Source organism: Trichoplusia ni, chromosome 7 (genome assembly GCF_003590095.1).
Source record: "Trichoplusia ni isolate ovarian cell line Hi5 chromosome 7, tn1, whole genome shotgun sequence".
Classification (NCBI taxonomy): Eukaryota; Metazoa; Arthropoda; class Insecta; order Lepidoptera; family Noctuidae; genus Trichoplusia; species Trichoplusia ni.
In genome coordinates, this window is record NC_039484.1 from 13,377,593 (window position 1) to 13,404,641 (window position 27,049).

The window sequence follows — 27,049 nt, forward strand, 5'->3', positions numbered from 1 at the left end:
AAAAACACATACCAAAATATATTCAAATCGGTACAGCCGTTTAAGAGGAATAAAGTAACCCACACACGTACAGTAAAATATATATCTAAGGATGTTTATTTACAAGATTAATAGTACTTTAAAATATTTAGTGACGTTACTAATTCATATTTTATACACACGAAAAACGATAGAAAAAAAATAGAGTCATACCTCTTCAGCAAACTCGCCATAATCACTCACGATAACAAACATTAAATATTATTATTACAAAGGAATTAAGCACTAAACACACAAGTCGTCCTCACACCATAACTATAGCCCACTATCTAATGTCTTATCGTGACAGATCGGGATACTCTTAACTTTTATCACCCTATAATCTTGGAACAACATGTCAATCATGAAGACGCTATCTTGCGAACAACATTCAACAGTTTTTGGAAGAAGGTTCATTCCAAACGATACTGACGCGTCTAGGTATATGCTCTTGATAAAAGTTTTCATGCCATTTCGCATCACTCAGCACTGTAACAGAAACCGTCTATTTCGATTCGATCTAAAAACTTCAACACAATTTATACCTATATAGTATTAAGATAAGATCGATAGTTGAATACCGCATGTTATGGTCTAATGAAGCACCAATTCTTGTGGCAATTATTTCTTTAAGAAGAATAGTAGAAGTTCTTGTAGTTTTGAAAGCGAGATATTGTACTTCAACGGCACCCGTATTATGATCTGACAGATAGCAAGCACAGATAAAAAATATTAGTTCATAATATTGATTCAGTTAACCTTCTGAATTAATTTTATTGTGGCAAGTTAATGACGTCACGCAGTGAGTTTGGTGGAAAGGTACATGTTCCATTGTGTTTTCTTAATCTGCACGAAACACGCACGATCGCGGATGTCAACCTAATATGAAGTCACAGGTGATTCGTTAACAAATTTCTGACATATAATGTGTTTATTAACTATAACATTTATGTATGCAATCGTTATCCCTATAAAAATATGCATGTTAAATTGTAGATCCCGGCTGTTATTTACTCATCTTCGACAGTCGTTGAAGTCACGTGACAGTCGTCAGAAGCTATTAAGTCTGATTAAGGGGTTTTCTTGTTGCGAAGGTCAGTGGGTTCAGGAGATCAGATATTCAGTCGCTCCTTATGTCTATTCTGATTTATATTCACGGATTTTAACGCAAAGAATAAAGAAAATTATTATCTCACTTAATTCAGCCTAATAATGCCAATTATGACTTTGTTTGTATTTAGTCCACAATAATAGGAGTTTATTTTGAAATCATTAAAAAATACCAATTCATACAGATTAAAGAATCGATTAACAACACAATAATGTCTATTTAATCGAGTGTAATGCTACAGTCACATTTGCTGTCATCTCAATTCAAATTTTAATCGCATTGACATAAGGTTTCTTATCCGTCGCAAGCGTGTAAAATAAACAACTCAATGTATTACTTATTATTACAAAAAAAAAACAAATAATATTATAATTATTAAAGTTTAGTATTATTGACACAACTTTTTAGTTAACCAGAAATAATTAAGCTTATTATGAGCAAAAAGGTTACATTATATTTATTTCCCCGTAATTTTGAATACGTTGTTGTGTATTTTTTACTAGCACCTTCAGTTTGGCCGTGACGCGGGTAGCGAAGTAAGGACAGCGCAATGTTATTATTGTAAAAGTATGCAATTCAAATATTATGGTTACATTCTTATAATTGTGTTAGAAGTATTTTAATACGTTATTTTGTTCAGTTCTACCTTCTTTACAACCTATTTTGTCTAAAATAAACTCAGAAGTAAGAATCGTAGACTTATAACATTGAATACAAATAGGACAAAATATACTCACAAACAATATTGGTCACCCGTCATATAATATTGTTTACGTTTGAACTCGATATTTATGTGTTGTTACAGAAATACATCATCTCTGAAAATTTCAGGGTTCTATTTTGACACTTTGGATGCGGAAACTTAAAGACTAAAATGTTTTCAGCTTGAATCATTACTATCTATTCATTTTGACTTCAAAACATTTGACTATCATCTATTTCTATAGGATATCTCTAGGTTTAAGGAGGCATGTTTATTTAGTGTTCTAAATATACTGGCGTTCGTTAAACTGTGTGGGCAACGCGCAGACAGAATAAATAAATTGTCGGCTTGCTATAAATTATTGGGAGATTGGGAGTATCGCAGCAAATTATCGCCGTCGAACGTTTGAACCGAGTCCAATTTACAATACTTCGCGCGGAAATCCATTGTTTCATTTTATAATAAAAAGTGAACAGATCTTCAACACAATAATTAATAACAATATGCATAGCAAGACAAACAGATATGAAGGTAGGTAAGTAACACTTTCGGTGGATGGTGAACGGCATCACCCGTCAATCAAATTCATGCGACGATTCGCTGCGGTTGCTTAATCAGTAGGTAAGAGTCAACCACTACGTCACACTACCTACTTCATCCCCCAATGAGGTGAGACTCCATAGCAAATAAATAATACAAGAAGGTAGTTACAAAAAAGTTTTAACTAACCAACCAATTCAATAAGATATCTACTGCAGTAGATAATAATGGTTCTATTAATTATGTAGCTGCAAGTAACCGTGACTTAGTAAAGTTATGTCCTTCAATGAAAAACAGTTATTATTGTTTCAGTTTTCCTCTTCAGTAACCTCACATTGTTTAGTAATTGGCTTTCATATGCCACTGATTTTACGTCATTCATAACGTCAGTATAGAAGGGCCAAGCACATTGTCCATTAGTGAATAGGAGTCGTAATTATGTAAAACTACAGACAGGAATATTATGAAAGGATGTAGAATTAGGATGAGAATATCGTAATTTTTCAACTAGTGTAATTAATTAACCCATCGTATTTCAAGTAATTTTACTATCACATCATAATTATAATCATCATCAGCCCAGCTCGCCATCAAGATCTCTCTTGGGCTTCTCGCATCATTTACTATCACAATGTCATAATCTTTCAATATGTTGGGTTGTAGCCGTTGTAGGGCGTGTCAAGGAAATGAAAGTACCTACATTATACATGAGATCGAAAAACACTACCTTATTGATAATCGACTTTAAAAAGAAGCATGTCCTTAATTCGGTCGGTATTTTTTTGTTGTTGCAAGAAATAAAGACTTGTATTACTTCTACAATAAGTTCGATTTTTAACAAAGAGTGTGCCACTTCTAAACAAAATGACGATCAACGATTGGAGATAGTAACAGATTGTCATAAGCAGCTATGTGAAGTGAGTCAATGGCACCATGAGCCGCGGTGTCGTGATTCCCATCAAGCCGTTATTACACGTGCATTATACAATCATTAGCAAGCCTCATTAGTCATTAGTCCAGACTCAACACACATTGTAATACGGTCAGTCATCTACGAATAACATGGACTAACTGGATTGTGGATTCTTGTACATGACATTTTTACCCAACTTCGAAGTACGTAGGAAATATAATAATATAAGTATACTTATCAGTTGTCTGATACTCATAAATTAAAAATTAAAGTGATTATATACAGTAATGAATGTACCGTTATAATTTAATTTCTGGTTGTCTCTGTCTGGTTATCCTAAATGGTAAGAGTTATTTTTTGACTTGTATGTATAGAAACTGTCAATGTATCAAAAAATCGTGAAAACTGTATGAAATAGATTTAAGGCGACCATATATTATTACAGCATACACATTTTTAAAAAACTTAAGAAATGATATAACTTATTACACTATTATAGCACTACCCGATATGGGCAATGTTTACAATAATTATGTCAAGTACATAACATTGTTTATGCTATGCAACGTGTAAAATATTATGTTAATTCTTGTTTATGACGCTTTTAAACAATTCACACTGTGTCTAGAATCCCAGATTATTCAATAAACGTTCCAATGGTATTTATGTAACACTGGCCTACTGTTCGAAATGCCAAAATACTTGAAATGGCCTCTGGGTCGTAGCCTAGGTTCAGTTTCCGTATTGACGCGAAGCTAGCACGATTCTTGGTCAATACTCCTTAGATAAATTCTGCTACAATTTAATCAAATGAGGAAATTCTCGCAACTTAAGATTGAGAACCTACTTCTTTTAATGCCGGTCAGAAATACAATCATTTTTTTAAGGAAAACAAACAGTTTTAGAGTCTAAAATGACCTGGAACCTGTCGCTTTTAGTTGCTAGTCCTATCTTCAAGATTCTTGTTATAATAATCCCATAATTTATGTATTTCTAAATGAAACAATTTAAAAAAAAAACGACCATAATCAATTTTGAATTTGATTTATAACTGGCCTACAAATGTTTGTTTGAGAGAATAGATATAACCAGGCAACACCAAACAAAAATACGAGCACTTTCCTGTTTATTAATATAATACCGTTGTTTCAATAAACTGGTGTTTATACTGCATACGTATGACCATCTATAGACCAAAACAATCGGTGCGCAGTCATCATTACCCTTTCGTAAAAACAAGATTCGTAAGGCAAGACTCGGAGGCTAGGAACGCTAAGAATCGTAATCGTAATACACAAGTTGTTGGACTCTGGGCCCCGATTCTGCTATTTAACAATGGCGGATGAATGAATGGCAATTGGATTAAAATTGAAATTATTCCTATTCGCTTAAGTATTTTGCCAATACAATAATTGGAAGTTAATTGTATTGACTTTGAGTATACCTTCCTGCACTGAATTTCCATATTGTGTAGAAAAATTCTTGAGAGAATACGAAAATTGTCATTTTAAGCCAAATTTCATTCATTCATCGGCCTTTGTAAATAGTAGAATTGGGGCCCTGGTTGACAGATTTCGTATTTGCGTTGCTCCGCGTGCAGAAATCCTAAGTCACTTACTATAAACACGAAAGCTACACGTGATTGAAGTTCTAGTGCTTCCAGACTTTACTAAGTATTAAAATACATTATAGAGGCAACATATACCTACTGCGATATTGTAATCTTCTGCTATATATTTCTACAAGAACGCTAAAAAGGCTAAACAAACAAGGTGGAGTTAGTTTAGTCCACTACGTTTGTAATTAGGACATAAACTTTGGCTTTAGCAATAAAACCTCTTTCTTATAACCGAATCTTTTTTAACCGACACCAAAGAGGATCTTCTAAATTCGGCTCATATTTATTTATTTATTGTTGCATTTAAGGAATAAAACTTAAAAATTTACGTAGGTAGGTGTGGATTCTATTTTATTTATTGCAATGAAAAAACTTGACGAAATTCTAAAAGATCACTAAACTAATTTGAATTATTCTAATAGGAATACTGAGCAGACTAACTCGGCCTTAATTACAATAATTTATTCAAGTATACTTTTTAATTAATTATATTTGAATGTTTAACCTCGAACGCGGTAATCTACTTTTTTAAGTGTCTGAAAACTGACTCTTTCATTTGTACAAGTACTCTTGATGCAACTTTTTATAGAAACACATAATAAATACCAAAATAAAGAACTGATTTATTTCAAGGGTTTTTGATTAAGTAATCTGTATTGCTGTTTCAAATTGGCTGTAAGTCGCGTTTTATTTTGAACTGACTTCAAACAGAAAAAGATTCTCAATTTGTCCATCTTTTTCATGTTTGCTACCCCAGAAATAAATGAACTGGTTTGAACGTGAAATAGCTGTCATTTGGTTCAAAGCACATGATGTTTGGCTCAGCAGTTTTTATTTTTTTGCTGTTATAAATATTAGATACTAAGTCGAGTATTTAACAAAAATACATATCAATATTGTTTACCTTTATTTCTGTTCCAAACAAAAAGGAATATAGTAATATAGATGAATCAATCAGCTGACGAGCGTTTCTACTAAAATAATTCTCATAGCTGTATGAATTGCATTTTTCATTACACAAATGGTATTTGATCAGTACGGTACATATAATCGCTAGGTAATGATTGCCATGTTATTATCACTGCCCGACAGGTGCAGTGTGTTGTGCACTCCAACGTTTTCCAACTAACACACTGTGTTTATGCACCTAATTGACAACACTTAAACATATTACAAACGTTCTTGTTCAAAGTATCACTAACAAACACTGTGCTCGCCTGTACGTGTTACTAAATATGACAAATTATGGAAAAAACTATGTTGTGTCTCTTTCATTCGGTAATTTGAAATGAGCTGGAACTTGCGTCACGTCACCGGTGCCCTATTCATACACCTGTCATTCAGCCTCAACAATTGCTTGTTGTAAATAAGTCTGTAGCATTTGTTTGTCTTTTGATTATATATCGAGTATATTTGTATATCTACCAAGTTTTCCATTGCATAAGCTGTTATAACGGAGATAGGTATGAAAGTAATTTATAAAAATAAATTGCTCGAATAATAATACATGTTTGCCGTATAACGGTCTTCACTTATATAAAAAGAGACTAATAAACTATCTCGCAGAGCAGGCTTTGGCATTTGCCGCTCGCAATACCATTATCATAGCTACGTAACGATGTCAACAAAACAAACGTTTGGCCGCGATTTTACAAAAATCTTAAACAAGTAATACTCACCGTTGTGTAGATACTGTTGTAAATAAACACTAGCGACAAATCCACTCACTACTCGTCCACAAACGCGGTAAAAATTGTTTTATTTCACTTGGTTTTCTCAAAGGGAAAACGAATGAATTATCGTATTGTGCGAACTGCGCGAGCGTCTAGGAGCGACACACTACCGTCGTCCGCCGGCGTGGAGGTGCGACTGTCTGACTGGCTAGATGGCTGGGCGAGCGAGCGCGGAGCGGGCAGCGGGCATGGCGGCCCGTCTCGTCTGTCCGTTGGTCCCACCAATCGGATATATTCAGCGATGCAAAGCTGCGCTAGCGCAGGGGTCTGACCGATTTGCTTCGCCTACCGGCAGACACTAAAACAAAGCGATGTCACTATAAGGTCTGTTTATCGATAATATGAAAACAACATACCGACATGTCTTTCAAAACGAATTAATAAAACCTTTTTAAATCTATGGTTAATTAATAAAGCCACAAAGGACAAATTAAAATGATAGGTGCCAAACTGTCGGTTGCCAAATGCCAATCTAAGCAAATGCCTCATGAATTTGTGTAGCCATGGAGGCGGAGGGTTCGCTTGTAGATGAAGTGACAGGACATCATGATAACGAAGATGATGATGTTGAAGATGAGCAAACTGTCATTCATGTTCAGGAACACGAGACGGTGGAAACGAAACCAGAAGAATCAAATGATTCTCCTAAAAGCCAGGGGAGAAAATCCCCGGTGAAAAAAACGGTGCACATCAAGAAAACTAGAAAGGACTTCTACAACCTACCGAGGAAAAATTCCGGCACGAAGTTCTATAAGAAGAAAAGGACTGATGATGATTACAAAATCGTTACTGTCGATGACTATTTGAGTGTCTCCGAATCGATTTCAGGGTCGTCAGATTCTTTTAAATGCGTCCACGGGCCTGAGGGCAAAATATACAGTGAAAAGGCTTTACTTAAACGGAATTTGTTGAAGAATTTGGATCCTTTGCCTATTGGTAATGTTTAACATTGTCATTATTCATATTAAACATTAGATATAATTTACGAATACGACACTGAGAATGAGGCATGATATATATTCTTGATAAAATAAATATAACTATAGCAAGTATAAGTTTGTCTAGACTCTAGACTCTGGAAATGCTCTGATAGAATATAATGTTCTTTAGTGTAAACCCCATAACTTTTTGATTGGACAAAAATACAAACCCAACCCTACGTAACTACTAGTAAATTTAAGGGTTTTCAGTAAAGGACTAAAGTTCACCATCCCTACATGCTTATGATGTACATACGTACTACCAGATACATAATATACTAGTACTTAATTAGATATCATGTGCTGCACCCGCATACCTCCACAAATTTGGTCACGTTGACTTCGAATAGTTAACGACACGGTATTTATGAAAGTGCCCACCGCACAAATAGGACGATTGTCCTTTATTATATCTGAGCTCGCTTTCCCTCGCCCACTTACCCTTTTTACCCGCTATCATAATAATTTCTTGTACAGCACTCACCGGCCATGGTAACAATGCCATTGTTTCATATACACGGTATATCTTTTTGATGTCTAACTATAAAACGGTTTGGTGACACTGTTATTATTTTCCGATTTTTCGTGATAGCGTTTTATTGTATTAGGGGTAATAAGTATAATATTATTTTGATAGCGTTTAGTTAACATAAAAATGGATTCTGCTTTATTCTGCCGTGACCAGGGGATCCCTACAGACTTTTTTCCGAGGCGAAGGCGTCATGGAAACTTATATCACAGTTAGTTCTGAAATTGTTAAAATTTTGCCATTTCTTATGCAATCTGAACACTTCCTAACAGGCTACGCTGAAAAGAAATAACGAAACAATCTCAGGAACCATCCTCCATTGTACACTTGTTAACGTCTGAACTAATACAAAAAAATCCCTGAAATTCCATCCCTTTGTTTTTTCAATTGCTGTGTCAAATAAGCAAAAAGAGTCACGGATATTTTTGAAGCAATTTGAGACCTTGGTCTTAAATGAATAGTTGCACCAATTACACTAGTATTTACAGGTTGTTCATGATTTCTATTCGAGTTGAGGACACGACAGTGAAACAATTAAGTCGGCACTTAAACTAGACAGAATAGAACCGTTGCATGTTTAGTAACGATTTACTTTGCGACTGACCTAATAACATGTTGTTGTTCATCTCTGTATTTCCTTTGTGATTAGTTCAAAATGAAAAAAGTGTCGTTAATTTAATGACAATTATTATATTTATTACTAGCTGTTGCCCCCGACTTCATCCGCGTGGTTAGAAGATATAAGTTAGGAATTTTTGAACTAAAGCCCTCGAAGATGAATATTCTTCCCCGTTGCCACATTATCCATTGTATCTTCGCTCCTATTAGTTGCAGCGTCATGTTATATAGCCTAAAACCTTACTCAATGAATGGTCTAGTGATAGAATATTGAAAACAAATTAATGAACAAAAAATTTTCAATTTGCACCGGTAGTTCCTGAGATTAGCGCGTTCAAACAAACAAACTCTTCAGCTTTAAAATATTAGTATAGATCAAAAGAGTTTCCGTTGGATTTTTTTGACTCCATAGTTTTCTTTCCCAGATCGCAAATGGAACGACAAATGTCCTCCGTCCTACGACTGGGACATGGCAGGAAAGTTGGAGAGAATGGTCCAGAGTCCGACAGTGGAACTGCAACGAGATCGTCTGAAGGCCCATATTCGTGACTTCAGTAGAACAGCCAAGGGTGGCTATGTATCCTTTTTGAATGAAACCACATAAGTTACATCTATCATAATAGTCTTTTGAAAAAGTATTCCCGAAATTCCAAAAGGAAATGTTATTGGTGTTTCAGACGTTACGAACCCCAAGCAGTGCTCACATGAAAGGTATCTCGCCTTCTTGGTTGGCACTCATTTGTTTTCCGATCGGAGTCGATTAAACTCACAGTCACAGTAAGACTCTCATAAGTCTGTACCAGCTATTCGAATTAACGTCTTGTCTTATACCTATTTTCAATTTTACTCTAAATTTTGGTCCACTGCTTTAAGCCGCTTTCATAATCAATATTAGACTGTTGAAGTGTGAATGTATTTCATCTAATGCACTTTCTGAATATATTCCACTCATTTACTAATTCAGAGGGTTGACACACTTCAAAGCTTCTGCATTGTAGTAGACTATTTAATAGAGTCGCTTGCCAGAGTACCAGACTTCAAGGAGGACCTTGTGATGCTGCTTCACAATCTGGATAAACCCATTCATTTGCTCGCAGCATCCGACGTCGTCAAATACTTTGACGTGATCAGCCATTATTTGGGATTTATGGGTAAGTTTATTTTAGCCTGTTATTAATCCCACTGCAGGGCAAAGGTGTTCTATTTCGTCCTCCAAACCTATCTTTCTGTATCTTTTTTTTTATAATACTTACTCCCACATTAAGGTGGTAACATCCCACAAGGATTTAATCCTTGTGTCGAGGAGGGTTTTACAAACATTTGTGGATCACACAAATGTTTGTCCAACGCGCTGATCGAACCCGCGACACTTCGTGCTCAGTGGGTTTTAGCATGGTGACCTCAACCACTCGGTTATCCGTGCAGTCAAGTTGAAGAGTGTCGTAGAAGTCTTTGATGTTTGTCCAACAAATTCTGCTAAAGCAAGACAATTATGAATGAAATCTAAACATCTAATAAATTCAAAGTTAATTGAATCCGATCTGACATTACGTAGAGTTTCGTGTTCGTAATTTAGTTATAATTGAGGCCGAGTAACCACCACGCCATTCTATAGCAGCTGTAAAGAGGGCAGTGTCGATATCACTCGGGGGAATTTTACTCCTTTTGAGGTGATATGATTTATGGCACATGTGCGTGATGCAAATAACAATTTCTCTAGACACAGACGTTTTTATCGGTCTATTGTGGGTCAATGTTCAACTAACATTCAATGATGATACTTAGCATAGATTTAATGGGGTACGGTAAGTTGATAGCTTCAAGTAATTAATATATGTCATCAACATTATGTTCATCGCAAGTAGGTATTGTAAAGAAATTAAATTAATCGTGTACAAGTATTTTTTCATAACGCTGGAGACAACATTTCCTATCTGGCAACGCTGAGAAGAAATATGGGAACAAACAGAGGGGAAAATTTTCAAATTGTGACTGGCATAATGAAAGTAGTTGCTAGTAGTTCAAAGTTGATACAAGTCGAGAACAGTTCGATTTAAGGATCATTAATGGTTTAATCAAAGACTTAGATGTTCTTGATCATGTTAATGTTTATCAATACTCACAAGAAAATGAAATGACTAATCGTGATTAATTCTCACGATAATGTAATTACGATCAATACAAACATAAGACATTATTGTCGGTAAACAATTTTCACTTTTATTGTCATAAACAATTCTAGCTTCATCATAAATGAAAGCAGAGTTAACAGTCGTTTGTGAACAAGAAATACGCGAGCGAGGGAAGTCAGAGATGTGAATAGCCATTTATTAATTCATTGAACCTTAATAAGAACAAGTGAAAGAATTAATTCAGCTGTTTAGTAGTTTTTTGGTAGGAAAATATCCTATAAGTAAAAGAGGCCACGATTTAGATAAAAAGAGGTTTGGTTATTCTCGTTATATCAGTGCAACAGGTAATTCGCAAACATTGAAATTAACGTAACTGTGATTATCTAAAAAGAGATGAAAAGGACATGGGTTATATGGATCTCGCTAGATTTTTTTTGCCTCTACTGCGTTTGTGACAGGTATGTCTATAGGGGCTTATAGGTACTTATGTAAGTTTAAACTTGGAATTACTTCACTGTATTATACTCCTTTCTCCGCCTTAAAAGTGTTTATGAAGCCCTATTGCCGCAAGACTTATCTGAAATTTGAAACTGCAGTCACGAAAGACTGTCAACTTAAAATAGTACGAAATGCAAGACTGAATCTTCGATGTCGGCTGAAATTGTCACGTCTTATTTTATAGCATGTCTAGTTTCTTAATTGTTATTTTACATACATAAAAGTTTTGGTCACGACCACACTCACGGCAATTTTTTGAAGTAACTAGAATTTTTATGGCATAGCTATAGACTGTACATCTCGGGATGGTTATTTCCTTCAGCCGCGGGACGCAGAAGGCAAGATAAAAAGCTAAAAAACTGATAGAAACCATTTTAAACTTTAATGAAGCGCGTTGTCCTCAGAGTTACTTCACGCTTTGAAGTGATATAACCAATAACAGGCATAACGGTTTCAATCAACAGATATATGATGGCCCTTAGTCACATTAAAAAAAATCAAGAATTCTTTAAATAATAAGTTAAATAATTCCAGGCTACCTCCTAATAAGAGTAGAAGACGAAGATATTTTCAAGATAGTTTCGGACGCGGTTCTCTGGCACTTATCAGCACCCGACAAGATACGCGGCTTGGGGACCGTGCAGCTGCGTCACGCATTAGCAGCGGCTGCGCCAGCCCTGCAGCAGACCACGGTCAGGATGATCGCTGTGGCCACCACGCCACGGTTCCCAACCTTTTTGGAGATCGCTCTGCTATTGGCTTGCGATACTATGAATAATTGTGAGTGAGAATCTTATTCTGTTAATCGCAGATGTATCATTGTTAGAGTTGGGTTTTTGTGAATAGAAGGATAGTGGCATAGAGCCGATGACGATGACATAAAATGAAGGTGGACTTTGGTGAGAAGTGGGATAGAACAGGTAAATAAAAAAGAGTTCTAAAAGAATTTCTTTCCGATCGCATTTATGCAAATTAAACACGATAAGTGTAGGTGACGTCAGAAATCTTTAAGCCCAAAGATTTCAATGAAATTATTGTATGGGTTGCTGTAAGATGCCTCCGATTTAGGTTGTACTTACCTAAATGCATGTTCGTTCAATACTAATTATTAAATGCATGATTTTTTTCAGGCATAGACATGATGAAGGAAAATATAATAGAGAATATTTTTTATCGCTTCAACCCTTATTTCCCCGAAAGGAAACTACCAAATTATGATATTAACCCACAGGATTGCCAAGATTTCAATATCAAACTGGGTAAGTTACCAATACATTATTTAAAAGTGAGTGTTTTATGTCCATTGGCGTAATAACTCACAAGGGCTTCTTTTTCTATATTAAGGACAACATGATGCAAATAATTACTCACGCGTATTAATCTTAATCTGTCTGACTAGTTGTTAGACGGACCCAAGCGGAGCATCAGATGACGGTAGCAGGTACGGCAGTTGTCGGGAGTCGCACTAGTCTTGTAGAAAAGGCTAATTTTATTTAAAAAAATTGATTATGTACATATGTGTTATGTCTTTTTTAGTTGTGGTTGAACAATGAACTTCTATGTATCTTGTGCTCAGTAAGACATGGCATCTAACATTACAGGTGACAGCAGTCTAAACATGAATACAACTCTGTCCGTTCTGCTGGTACTCCTGAAAACTACGAAACAATTTCTGGATAAGAATCCTCATGAGCGCAAAATGCTGCCAGCACCTGACTGTTATGCACAAAGGTATATTATATCCACATCATATTATATATGTTTTGATAGAGCTAATGTTACGTAGCGAATAAAGTAAATAAATTATTAAGTTTCGAGAGAACAAGTTAAAAAAATAAGGAAATTTTATTTTTATTAGTACGATCAAAGAAATGCTTAAAAAAGTAATTTAGAACGTTAATATTTATTAGTTATTTTAATTAAAATTGAGAACAAACAACGCAATATTACATTATTTTTGTATGTCATTAATTCCGTAATCTTAATAAGTTAAGAGGTCGATTATTGAGCAATAGTGCAGCGAAATGTGAATGTTGAAATTTTATTGTTAATTTATTTGTTCGCTAAATATGTTATTTAAAGATTCCTTTTCTTTTTATTGGTTAATTTAATTAATATTCCAAGATACTATTGACAAAGAGTGAACCAGATATCGTGGGGAAATCTGAATGTGAACAACGAAAGCTCAAATCTAAATTTAAATCAACACTTGTGAGCAAGCGTGTTCATTCGTGATTGTTCCTTAACTAAATAAGTAGAAGGACAATTACAAGGTGATTAAATTATTAAGATTGATTAATTGGTGCAGATGTTTCGTGTGGGCTTACCGTTACGAGTGCCGAGCCCGCGGCCACTCGCATCAGAGGATAACGATGACTGTTGTTGCTGCCGTTCTTGTGAACTGCTTCGGAGACCGTCTTCTGCCGTTTTCTTCGATACTGATGCCAGGTACTATGGTGGTTAATTCATTTATGTCTAAACCTTGATTAAAAAAAAACTCCTAGCCTTTTCTCAACTGTGTTGTGGTCGGCTTTCACTATAACCGGATAAAGCTAAATACCGGTGTTTTGTAGGAACTGACTGCCTACCTGACCTCTTCAACCCACCTGGGCAAAACGATGCCCTTTAGTAAAACTGGTTGTCAGAGTTGTTATCTTCTGTCTACTCATAACGACTGTCAAAAATGTATAACAACAGTCGGGGCTCACATTTACTGCCTTCCGAAACAATTAAAAACTCGTGATCACATAGGTCACCCATTCACGAACCAACCGTAGATATAAAACCTATTATCTAAACTATATCTGTTATCATACAACTTGCGCAGTTGTTTAAAGTATCTTAGTCATCCGCCAGCTCCCTTCTTTAGGATAGTATTTCATACTCTCTATATTTAAGGTAATATGGACACAAGATCTAATGTTTATAGGTTCCGATTCATGTCAAGTTCAAATGCATATGCAAATAGAACAAACAATGCTCGCATCTATAATATACGGCGACGCTAACATTGAATTGTAATAGTTTTATCAGTGGGTTTCGACATCCATAATTTGAACACTTTCACTTCCGCTGGATATAATTGCATTGCTTGAAGAATGGGCGTCATTCAACCGTGGCCCGACGGAACTGACGAATCTGGTTCATCCAGATTTTAAACACCATTGTTTTCAAATTGTGTGTCTGTACGAAATTTCCTCCTTGAATTTGGAGATATTTTTGGGTCACTAATTTATTGTGTCATTTTTTTTTTAATTCACTTAGTAGGTCCTATCGGAATTGTGATCCGCAAATTATTATATTCTTTAGATACTAAGTATTTTTGAACTTATTTATTTCTAGCTCACACCTAGTAAATGAATTTCCCAATCAAGGGTCAGAGCTTTCTACATACGTCTTGTTATCTGCCTTGCCTTTACTTTGATAACAAAGCTCTACCAGTTACCTTAGAAAATCCTTTCAAAGTTTAAAATAACCTTATCATTGAATAAGTTCCTTATATTAAAATAAATTTCAATGTACCATGGACATATTCATTAAGTAAATAGACTTACATTTGCAGACATTATGTCGCTCTCTGTTCTAACTGAGCTGCCTCCAAGAGATGACTGGATCGGAACAGTAAACTTCAACACGTGCCAAAATGACGTGCAATTCAAGAAAATTTTAATGTATTTTGTCGTGGATTTGATGAAGATCTTCCCTTACAATCGTTTTGTGAGTACAAATGAGACCCCGTTTCTTTTTTGCCTCCGTTCACTTGGTAAATCTTTGGGTTTGCTTCAAAATCCGTCTAGAAATGTCGTTGAAATGACATTGGCTTTTTGATATTGTCATTTCCAGATGTTGGAGTCAAGGTACTGGTTAATGGGTGTCATGTACCTACTGGACCCCGGTCTGTGTTACCTCAGGTCTCATTGGTCGCCATCTTTGTTTGCTGATCTTCGGAAGGTTGCTCTCCAAGCATTAGTCTGCACTTTGCCTTTGGCTGAGCACAGATTAGTTAGACAATACGGATTAATAAGGAGGTATTATTAAAAATTTTACCCGTTAAAACTAAACGACGAAGCTAATTTAAATTAAACATTTTACTCAAATTGAAATCTACATTGTATATTTTTTGAATGCTGTGTTACTCCCGTAGTTGAATATTCCTATTCAAATATTCCTATTTCATCGCAAGATCAATTCTTTCCAGAATATTATGGTACATCGAATGGTACTCCGAAAGTCCTTACGAGGTCCCGGTGCTGTACTGGTGCCTGAGGGTTCTGCAGGTCGCCACATACCACAGGATGGATGTCGAACGAGACACGGCCATGACTGATCTTTTTGATACACACGGCATTATCATACTTATACGTAAGATGTTGTTATATTAATCTAACTCCGTGTTATAACTTGCATTCGTGTGATCCAAAATGCTTGTCCTGAATCTGGGTGTATTTGTGTATGTCACGTGAATGTTTGTGAAATACCACCCAACTGTAAGGAAGAGAATAAGGCAAAGTAGGAGAAAAAAATCCCGTTTATTATTAATAAAATTAATACCTTAAAAAGCATGTTCAATCTTGAATTGAGAGGGTAAAAAATCTTCCAATATTTTTTTCTACAGATCTATGCTACTCTCTTCTCGGTCAGAAGTTACCGCCTTTGGAGAAAGGTCAGGCAGTGATCTCCCTCTGTCTTCGCCTACTGGCCAGCAGTGTCAACCAGAACAGGCGCCTTTCGTGCTGCGTGTATCCGGGGCTCAGATGGCCATCTTCCATAAATGGCCTCGCAAAGAAACTTCTCGATATCGTACTGTACTCCCTTGATAAACATTACATCATCAGTGATCGGTAAGAGAGAGAGAGATACTTAAAAGTATTATTGTAAAGTATAATTCTAAAGTATTATTTATTGTATTAAAAGTAATATTAAAGTATTCGTTTTGTAGTCAAGAGAATACTACAGGTGGTATACCTATGTAACTATCTATCAGTATGAGAATGTATTTCACTTAATGATAAAAGCCGTCGATAAATCGAGATTTTGCCTATGGCAATCTCGCTCTTTTGGGATATAGAATTTTTGTTCTGGTGAGAAGCAGCAATTCCATTAGGTATTTCTTGTTGATTAGAAGCATATTTTTTAAATTACCCTGTTACGCTTTTACGAGTCATTCTAAATAAATTAATATTTTATAGCATTTAAAATCCATGTTGGATACTATGCCTGGCAGCTCAATAGTGGAAAGTGTGAAACTATCTACCTACATGGAGTTAACTCACGTTGTTCTCGTGTCCAACACCGGGGCAAAGGCCCTTCTCATATTATTGCTTTTCAAATTTCCCTTTTGTTTAGCTTTCCCCAGTAGTAGTGTCATCATGAATAGGAAATTAATTAGAATTAGGTATAAAAGCGTGGTTACTACTAATTTATAGGACTTTATTTCAAAGCAATAATGTAAGACATAATTCAATGAAACCATTCAACTCGAAGCTGACCTTTAACGTTGTTGTATAAGAATTATCCTAAACTGCCTGAGACTGAAGACGTCTTTAGCCAAGGTGAGAGAGAGATGCCACTATGTTTAGTGTAGAGCGCCATCTCTGTTCCTCAAAAAACTTAGTACTGTTTAAGCCTGTAGTAACCAGCTGATCAAGTTTGACGATTTTCTCCTTACAGGTGGTTGATAACAACATTAAATTTCATATGGGAAGGAATTATATGGAGAGAAGATTATAGGAAAATATTCGTTGCTAACGATGGCATTTACAAGCTGCTGGACATAATTGCGGTTAGAGCAATTTATTGCGTTACACTGTGAGCCCTAGGCGTACATCATGTGGTTTTATTACTCTTGATATTTCCTCACATAGGTTAAGATGGTTAATTACGATAATACTTTTAAATACTTTGCTAACTAAAGTCACAGCCGGCTTTTTTGGGCGACATTAAAAATAAAAACAATGTGGAACAACACATACATAAAAATATAATGTACCAGAATAGAATATCGATTTGTGTGGGTTCCAATATTACATCATTAATTAAACACCCAGTGTCTTTGTAACGCAGGGTGTTTGGTTGCATTAAATCTATAATAGTGAACGGACTTAACTAGCGAACACATTCTAAGGATAGGTCCGAGACGCCTACTTTCACAACGTCGTTGATTTATGCACAGACTAATATCAATTCTCAATATCTTGTAATTACGGGATGCAATCACGTTTCGTCTGGACGAGGGGCACTTGACCACTTGTGGCAATTCGTTTAGCTCATACCAACGGACAGTGCTATTAATATAGCCCGTGAAAGAGTCGCGTGCATTCGCTAGGGGAATCGTGACTTCCTACTTCGACGATTCAATTGAAGTAAACGATAGCAGTTAGCAACTGTTTCTTTTACGATCTAGAACTGCGGTTCTCAATGTTTTGTCGCCCGTCGTGGTATCCAACATTACCAATGTACTTTTAATGCACAATTACTTTGAAAATGCCAACCTTTTTCGTGCAGCCGAAACAATAATCGATTACTTTAGAAACAAAAACAGGATTTGTTTTCGTTTGTAACCATGGAGTTGTATGTTGAGTGTCTCTGTCTTAGATAATATGTACTAGAGGGGGACTGCGAAGGAAGTTGAAAACCGTTGTAACGTGCGGCGAAAAGAACTAGTTGTACCTAAGAGCTATAATAAAAATCTCATGACAAACGGTCGACTTGAATGCCCAGTGTTGGTTCCCACATTATATTTATTATAAAACTATCAAACCGAAGAAAAAATCAAATGGTATCTGCTGACGTTTTAAAAACAAATAAACAACCGGATTTCTGCGAAAAACGCTAGTTAGGAGAAGTAAATTGAATTGTGTTTTAATTGGACCTTTTTTAAATAATTTTAAATTTGTGTCAAGCGTAGTGTAGTGAAGTACCGAACTGTAGCTTCTGTCATGACAAAAAGGAAATATATTTTTTCATCTAGATAACGAGACCTGCCGTGCAGTGCATGGCACTAGCGATGGTGTGCGACATCGCCCGCGCCGGCGACGGGGTCGGCCAGCTCGTATCATGGCGCGCCAGCCTTGCTGCCTCCAATGCGGTACGTACTGCCTTAAATCTGATCAGGAACTAACTACCAAGTGTATGGTCGTGGTAGATTAAACCGGTAGCGAATGTTGAGATTATTTTGTGTGGATGGTACATGCAGCACCTTCAGCGGTTCATGTTCAAACTAAAAGATTGCAGTTATTCGATGATGATTTTAGGGGAATTATTTTAAAGTGTATCTCGCATTTTATGATGGCCCAATCAAAAAAGGTACCAGTTTTGTAATTGTTTTATTTGAGAAAAAATATTTTCAATATTTCCGTCACAAAATTATGGCGATACAGAAGAATCAGACGTAAAAAGCTTCTTAAGTACCGATTCAACTAAGTCTATTAACCTAAATTTTATACTAATGTTTCCAAAGCAGAATATTTCCAGACCCCAAATGGTCACATATGGTTTTCTCGTATATGCCATAGAGTCAACATCCTTAGTACTTACGATGGCGGATGGTGCCTTAATACCAATGGCCGGCACTGTATAGTCGCGGTCTGCACGGTTATTCGAGATGATTGTATCAATGTTAATCGTGCTGCCAACGATTAGTTTTAAACAAACACTAAGGGAAAGTTGAGAACTTTCAAACGGAATACTATCCCTCTTGCACGATTAAGCAAATAAGCACCCTTGTTTACTAAGCGATTGTTACTTGATAGTTATGGACTGAAGAAAATGCTAAAAGGGTTCACTAATGTACAAGATAAAACCTTTTGCTGTTCTTTTAAAGTTAGTATACGGACTGCGACTTAAGCGGTTTGTAATTTTATAACTATTAGCAAATAGTTATGGAATTAATCGTTTTTATGTTTTTTTAATAATTACCTTAAACTTTTAATTATTATATAGCTATAATAGATCCAAATCAACACAATACTTCAATTCTTTCATTATTATTCTCATTTCCAATGTTTATTTTTCATACATGATCTTACTTACTCCATAGAGCAATTGAAGGCATGGCAAATGTTACAAAATCACGCGAGGTAAAAACACATCTCATTGAGTAGCCCAACTTATATACAGTTGTGAAGATGATACAAGAGGGCGGCGCTAGGCCTTACTTTTTCTTAGTATTTATTATCTTCGAATCTTCTTCTAATACATAAAATTCCCGTGTCACGATGTTAGTTACCGTACTCCTCCGAAACGGCTGGGTTGCTGGGTCAGTTAGTGTTATTATAAATTGCCGTTTCAGTATCCTCTGGTTGTAAGACGTGGTGCGACGATCGCAAGCCTGCTAGCAGCTATATTCCGTGATGAATGCAAATCCACAGGCGTTCGTTTGAACGAATACGGTGTGATACAAGGTATTTTGACTGACCACAACTATGACCATTTTTGTTTGTTTGTTGAATAATATTTTTAAACAGGCAGCGAAAAGCGGATCAATGTCCAAGACTTTAATAAATATAGAAATATAGTGTAAAGCAAAAGTCAATAACTATAGCATCTACAAGATCGATAATAGTACTACTCTAGTACTCTAAAGAATCGCATCATCGGCCTAGCCTTTTCCCAACTATATTGGGGTCGGCTTCCAGTCTAACCGGATGCTGCCTATCAGACCTCCACAGCCCAGTTACCTTAGCAACACGATACCCTTTGGTTAGACTGGTTGTCAGACTTTCAAGCTTCTGACTACCTGTAACGACTGTAAAAGACGTAAGAATAACAGCCGGGGCCCACAATTTAACGTGCCTTCCGAAACACGCAGGAACTCGTTATGACAAAGATGGTCACCCATCTACGGACAAACCGCGTCAAGCGTAGCTTAACCTGTGATCGATTCACTTATGCAGTTATAGCTTAGTCACGAGTCCCTCACTCAACGAATCTCATAATATACTTAAAATCAATATATTTATCGACAGACTTGGATTACCCGATCATGTCTTTGAGCTCCCAGAACGAGTTGTCCAAGACTGATAACCTTTACTTGAGGAGTCCTCGAACCCCAGTCTGTTTGGCTGCGGCTGATATACCCGGATCGAGAATGTCTAAGGTGAGGCCGAAAAATGTCAGTTCCCTCATTCATTGCCGTGAGTGTGTCAGCAAGATTCCTACGTTATTCCACTATAAGAAAGGTAGCTAGGTACATTATTTCGACTTCTTTTGATCAAATTTGAACAAACATAAAAAGAGAATGGTTCATTTCTAAGGAACATGAGTATGCATCAGAACACCTACACTTCAGACCTTCAGATATGGAATTCTTCTCCAGAATTAGTGCAGGGTGGCAGCATGTTATGGCAAGGCGCCAAGCCGAAGTTTTAATTTATTTGAAATGCGGTGTAATAACCCCGAGTAAAACTATCCTCGCATTTACCTAATTCAGACGTACTTAGAAACTCACTTCTATCCGTAGAATTATTTACTGTTTTTGCAGGCATTCGCTCTATTGCATCTTCTGTCAGAAGACTTGGAGAATCGAGTCGCACTTGCTGACGAAGCTTTCAATTTATACAAAAATATCAATTTAGCCGTAGAAGACGAGGTTGGTACATGTGTTATTTCTAGATCATTCTTATCTGATACCCATGATTACGTACCTATAAATTTTAGTTGCTTTTAAATTGTATTACTTTTTATTTTGTAATCGGCCAAATTATAAACTTAAACATCTTTGTAATGGACTCGGCGTAAATGTGCGAAAGAGCCAAAATGAAAAATAAAACATGAAGAAAATGCTTTTTAATTCTACCTCCTTAGACTCAATCTAGACAATCATGCAGTGTCGTTAATTACGGCGTTAATACAGATTTTTATTCCTAGAATATAAGTATTTATGTATTTATGTACAGTGTTATTGTGAAATTAAGTTATTACTAATCCGTCCTTACGACTTGTTAGATCATAATAGACCATCATTTTTACGAGTCATTGTTGCTTAGATATCATTAAGTAGCTGAATGCTTTATACCTAACACAGCAGTGACGAAGCGAGTAACGCATGATGCTATAACTTTTCAATTAAGAATATCAGACATCAGATAAACTGAATACGACCAAACTAAACACGATATTAGTCAAGTAGGGATCCCAGACTATTCTCCAAGCGATTATTGCCATAGATGCCTACGCGTCGATAGAGACTAAAGTCGCGTGTACAGACAACATGCACCATGTCTCGTAAGAGGAACAAGTGGTACTATATTTATTTATTGCACTAAATAATAAAATAATATCAATTCACCAGACAATATTGGTGCTCTGCTCTCATTACCTAACGTTGAAGCTGAGTGAAGTATGGAAAGAAACAAAAGTACAAAGCATTGGATTTATCGACCAGGATGAATATATTCTTGATGATTTTATTGCCATCGGCAAGTAAGTCACAAATTTTATATAGGGTAGACCGAGGCGAATCGGATCAATTAATATATGGGAATATGAAAATCATACTAAAATTAAATATATGTAACTTTTATTGAGAAAATAGTCATTAGTAACTATCCAGCTACTAAATAAACATTTCAATAATTAAATTTACGATAAATTCTTTTAAATATTTATTAAAAACTTCAAAGTGAGAAATATCCGAATCGCCCCAATTCTCGGGGCGAATGGGATCATGAATAAAATTTAACAAAATAAAACATTCTTAAGACTATTACTATTGAAAACACAAAAAAAAAAAAATAATTAAAAATGAGATCAGTATTAATTTTTAAAGACATAAATCACTTATGTACGGGCCTTTTTTCCCTCCCATATCAGCACATTTTGCATGGCACCATTTTTCAGATGCATGGCACTGAATCCATTCCTCTGACGGTGGATGAATGAATATTTCGGAGCAGTAAATGCAATGCCAATTTCTCTGTTTTGCAGATGAACCTTTAACTTTTGTCTTTGGCGTTCTTTTATTTTTCTTTTTCTTCATATTTTCTTTGTCAGCCGAAGTATTTTTCTTATCTTCCACAGCTTGTTTGTCAGTCTTAAGTTAGGCGTGATTCGAAGCCACGACTCGCTAAGTCTAGTAAACTGTTTGCTAGAACTTTTGCAGCATTCTCGTCGAAAGCTAGCTGACCACCACGTGTCTTAATGACGTCTCTGGAAAAAGAGACTCTTCTTTTTAAAGTTGTGTATGGTAATTTGTAGATTTCAGCAGCCCGAAGTAAAGTTAATTCTTGACACAGAACTTTATTAGCGGCTTCTACGATTTTTTCTTGCGGCCATTCTCCCGCTTGTGTCTTTTTTATACGTGCGAACCATCTATAAAGAACTATAAATGCTTTATTAACACCAACCATAATAATTAAATAATTAAAAAACACGATCCGATTGGTCCCCGATAGCGTGATCCGAATAGCCCCATATTAAAGACTTACGAAATAAACATTTTTGTCACTTACCAATAATATTTACTTCTAAAATTAAAACGTTTAGTAAACTAGACCCCTAACCAATCAGAATAAGCTATATAATTCAATATTTTAACTTAAATCCTTAGAATAAATCAAATAAATCGTAAGTACTTATCTTAGATCAGCGCTAAAATTGTAAGGTGCACACACATTCGGCTCGCTCTCCCGAGGAGCTGGTGCTAAATGCCTACTCGCAAAAAAAAACTGGCGATGGTGGGGGGCGTGGGGCGAGAGGAGTTCGCGAGAAGCTAGTCGTTTGTGTTCCATGCTACGCGGTTTTCAAAATATTAACGAATTTCTTATTTTGATCCGATTCACCCCTTGATCCGATTCGCCTCGGTCTACCCTAGTTAAGAGAACTCGCTAAAAAATAGTGCAGAAATTGAGGGCGATTTCAGCCTGAGAACGTATAAAGGCAAGAACGAAAGGAGGCCTATTCTCAGCTGTACCTAATACATGTCAGTTGATGAGGGTGATGGTGGCAGAGATGATTCAATTCCAGATCAATTAATAGCTGGATAAAATAATTATGTATTTGTTTAACTGATGAAACCATTACAGTTTGTTATTTCTCATTACATGATTACAGAGGATGGGCTAAAGAAATAAAACTACAGCAGGAAGATGTACTAGCAAAGGAACGGAAAAAGGTTTGTTTGTTGCATTACCGCGTTACCTGTAATTCTTGTATCTCGAAAGTAGTCAATTCAAGGTCTGCTGTACTTTATCCCACTTGGGCTTTTAGCCCACTCACGCAGTCACACATATTATAACCAATGAATCCCCAGTCTGCTAGTGTAAACAGTAAAATATTAATACATTGACTGGTAAATTCGACGACCTCCGTGGTCGAGTAGCGTACGCACCGGTTTCAAGTTGTCGCTAGCTCTGAGCTCCCGGGTTCGATCCCCGGTTGGGTCAATAACACAAGTGCTTTAGCAACTTACTTTGGGTTCAGAACAATGTATGTGATGTTGTCCGCATTTATTTATTTTATTTGTTATTTAAATAAATGCTCAGTTCAAGAAAACTCATGGAAACTCTCTTGGAAGTGACAGTTCACTCGCTTAAGTAACCTAATGCTTATTTCCATCATCAGGACAGTGAAGAAGAGAGTTCTCTATACGCATTCCTCGGCCGAATCCGCCTGAACATAGCTCTTGATGCGTTGCGCGCCGTCCGTTGCGTAGCGCGCTCGACGGACCGCCACCGCATCTCACAGGCCTTGTTGCACGACGCTGTTATCGCCCACCATCGACGACACAAATACTCCGAGAAAAATAATAAAGCTGCGATATTGAAGACTTATAAACCATCGTTGGATGATCAGGTAGGGATCGGTTTGAATTTCATTATACTAGTACAGTGTAGAAAGGTATATTACACTTACTGTGGTGTTCTCCGTATGTCCATTGTCTACGGGATCTATAATGCCCACACGATATACACAAGAGATGTGTATTTAGGGAATTCATTTTTAAAACTATAATCTATTATCCTAACCACATTCCTTACAATACTCACCTTATAACAGCCTTATCAATGGCAAAAAATATAAGTTAATTACATTTAGGTCAGACCAGTGCAGTGGCACGTGCGGCGTGGCTGTTTCTAACATACTATTTATTTAATTGACTAACAACCGACAATTTTGTTTCCTTATTATTTCAGAACATAACTGGACAGAACGTCAAAATATCCAGTATTCATACCAAGCACAAACATAAAAATCAAGAGGCGCCCTCTACCCCTTCAACGACTACGACCACTTCTTAATATTTTACACATGATTCGTATCAGTCGTAATGCAGTCCTTGATTCGCCAGCAATAAGGTCGAGTTTTGGGTGACAGCACCATGACTGCAAGGACGAGACTTTAACCACCATCTTGTTCCCTGTGGAAGCGTGGTAGTGTAAAAGACAGCATATAGCGCTGTCTCTTTTCAACACTTGCAAGTCTTAATATTGCAAGTGGCGGTAGGTATCGTCTGACGGTATATATGCCGGCTTGTTTTTTTTTTTTGATCTCCAAGGGTCTCTGATGTCCTAGTACGAACGCTATTGACAAGTCATGATCTAAACATCAATATGGATACAAAAATACGACGTTATTAGCGTTCGTTCTGGCGTTTCAATTAAGTCTCTTGGACTTTTTAACCTAATGGAATTATGTTTAGTTTTGTAGATTTTTAAACTTAGTCAAGTCGAATAAGCCTATAGAGTAGAAAGTTGATACCGATGTTCGGAACACCATAGGCAATGGGAAACAGCTTTCAAAACTGTCTGAAACGATAAAACTTCCAGGGCAGTTAGTTTTATTTATGACACAAATTACTGAAAACGTTCCAATGGACGCGGGGATCAATCCAAACTTCTGTACCAAATTTCAGCTCTTTGAGAATTCTGAATCCCTGAATGCTTTATTTGACAAGGCGGCTTGGCTAAGGAATTTCATATAATATCATACAAAAGTTCGTACAATTTCTGAAACAAGTACATTCATTAGTATTTTACTACGACGATAACGAAACATTTGCTATATATTTTAATTAAATTAAAAAAAAAATATTCGGTAAAAAAAACAAAATAAAACATTTTTATTAAAACATTCGTATTTTATTCAGAAGCCGTTAATGAAAATGTTGTAAACATTTTACAAACACAAGTAGTCCAACACTGATATTATAAAGAATAATGTCACTTATCTAAAGGTAAGGGGTTACAAACCGCTACAGGTACACGAATGCACTCAGATAAATATATTTTTTGACAATAATTAATATATCTAAATACTAATGGCTGAATACCGAAACGTAACTCAGTTTATTTATGACAATAAAATAAATGTCAATTAAATGACATGCTGTTTTCGTCACTTCCACCAGCCTCTAACTAAATGACGCTTTGAAAATCGTTAGCATCATCAAAACTATTAAATGTATGAAAATGACATTTTGTTCCGATCAATCACGGTATTATGATCTGTCATATCCATACATTCGAGTCTGATCTATCTACGTTAACGATTTTCAAAATTTCATTTAGACTGTTAGACTGGAATGGTCGAGAAAAAACATACAATTAGCCAATTAAAAACGTGATTGATGTTGTGCCTGATATTGTCTCTGTCATTTTAATATGTAACGGACAGGCTAAGAAAATTTTAAGTTACGTTTCAGTATTCAGTAGACACTTACATAAATGAAATATACACCCAATGAGATTAATGAATATTCTATTAAATAGAATCTTTGTGACCATTAATAATTTCGACATGATTTTAATATACAATTATGCGTTCTACATTGCTTTAAGGTAACACCTAATTCGAGGGACACGTTACATGAGATGATTTTGTCAAAGCAATTATATACAATGTAATATAATATTAAGAATGCAATATAATGAGTTCACGACTACGCAATTAAAATGTGAGGAAGTAATATCATCGTTCAAATGAAATTATCAGCTGTTAAAACAAACATTTTATACATAGAATATTATGTATAAAAGTTCAAATGACTCCTTACGACTCGTCTATATGGCAGGATGCGTGTAAGTACCCTTCTAAGTAAATGTCATCTATTGTCAAATTATACTCCTATAAGTAGACTGTTATTGCATATACTAGGCTACCTAATTAAGGTATTAAATTGGCGTTTAGGCTTCTAAAACGTACGTGATCTTAATCTATGTATGATAATAAATAAATACCAGATATTATTGTGATATTAATGTCTTTCCTATTGTCAATTACTACTATGAACTAGTATATTATCGGAGGTGTCACTGAAGAATATGTTGTATATGAACAGCGTTATATATGGCTTAAGTTTATTTAGTGTTAACTAATCTATTTGATGGCAATTCTTGATAGGAACAAGCCGTGTCCACACGACTAAATATGTTTACTTTTCTGAGAGCTTTATGCTGTATATATACCTTTACTTGAATTATCGTTGGTATGTATTGTAGCAGTAGCCTCCTAAAATGCTCTACTGAGTTTGAAAGCTTGTATAAAGAGGACGAAACTTTTAGGCTATCGACAGCAGAAATTTGCAGTTTGAATGCAATTGACAGTGCGATAGATAGCGCTGTTCGTCTTTTTAGATTTTTGATATAATTCTACTAAGATATGTATGAGCTAAATATTTCTAAAAACTATCGTCTTATTGTCTAAATTTGTGCCGCTAA

General features: G+C 35.9%; 2 protein-coding genes across 3 annotated transcripts in view; one reads left to right on the forward strand and one right to left on the reverse strand.

Annotated features, from left to right (window-relative positions):
• The window catches only part of LOC113495724 (nostrin), a 69,535-nt gene extending 62,788 nt beyond the window's left edge, over window positions 1–6,747 (reverse strand). The window contains exon 1 of one of the 2 annotated variants that reach the window (XM_026874628.1): window positions 6,583–6,747. Coding sequence is in view for 1 of the 2 variants with exons in the window: in XM_026874627.1 (XP_026730428.1) it covers window positions 193–212 (20 nt within the window). In the remaining variant the exon portion in view is untranslated. Of the gene's footprint in view, window positions 1–192; window positions 947–6,582 lie in introns of those variants that run through there. The other variant, XM_026874627.1, reaches the window with a different exon arrangement.
• Window positions 6,748–6,862: 115 nt separating this feature from the next.
• Window positions 6,863–25,436, forward strand: LOC113495721 (cilia- and flagella-associated protein 69-like). Its single transcript, XM_026874621.1, has 20 exons — window positions 6,863–7,572; window positions 9,189–9,340; window positions 9,728–9,914; window positions 11,928–12,173; window positions 12,524–12,652; window positions 12,995–13,124; window positions 13,702–13,841; window positions 14,956–15,110; window positions 15,237–15,421; window positions 15,592–15,755; window positions 16,009–16,234; window positions 17,064–17,175; window positions 18,364–18,480; window positions 19,684–19,795; window positions 20,360–20,490; window positions 20,875–20,982; window positions 21,685–21,815; window positions 23,445–23,505; window positions 23,955–24,185; window positions 24,527–25,436. Exons 1-20 carry the CDS (start codon window positions 7,140–7,142, stop codon window positions 24,629–24,631), a joined length of 3,255 nt encoding a protein of 1,084 aa, XP_026730422.1. The 5' UTR covers window positions 6,863–7,139; the 3' UTR covers window positions 24,632–25,436.
• The last annotated feature ends 1,613 nt before the right edge of the window (window positions 25,437–27,049 follow it).

What these genes read in the sequence shown, in the direction of transcription:
- LOC113495721 (XM_026874621.1), top strand. Translation starts at nt 7,140, where the DNA reads ATGGAGGCGGAGGGTTCGCTTGTAGATGAAGTGACAGGACATCATGAT. An exon ending in CCATTATTTGGGATTTATGG is followed by an intron (nt 9,915 to 11,927) that starts GTAAGTTTATTT and finishes AAATAATTCCAG; the next exon opens with GCTACCTCCTAATAAGAGTA. An exon ending in CATTACATCATCAGTGATCG is followed by an intron (nt 16,235 to 17,063) that starts GTAAGAGAGAGA and finishes TTCTCCTTACAG; the next exon opens with GTGGTTGATAACAACATTAA.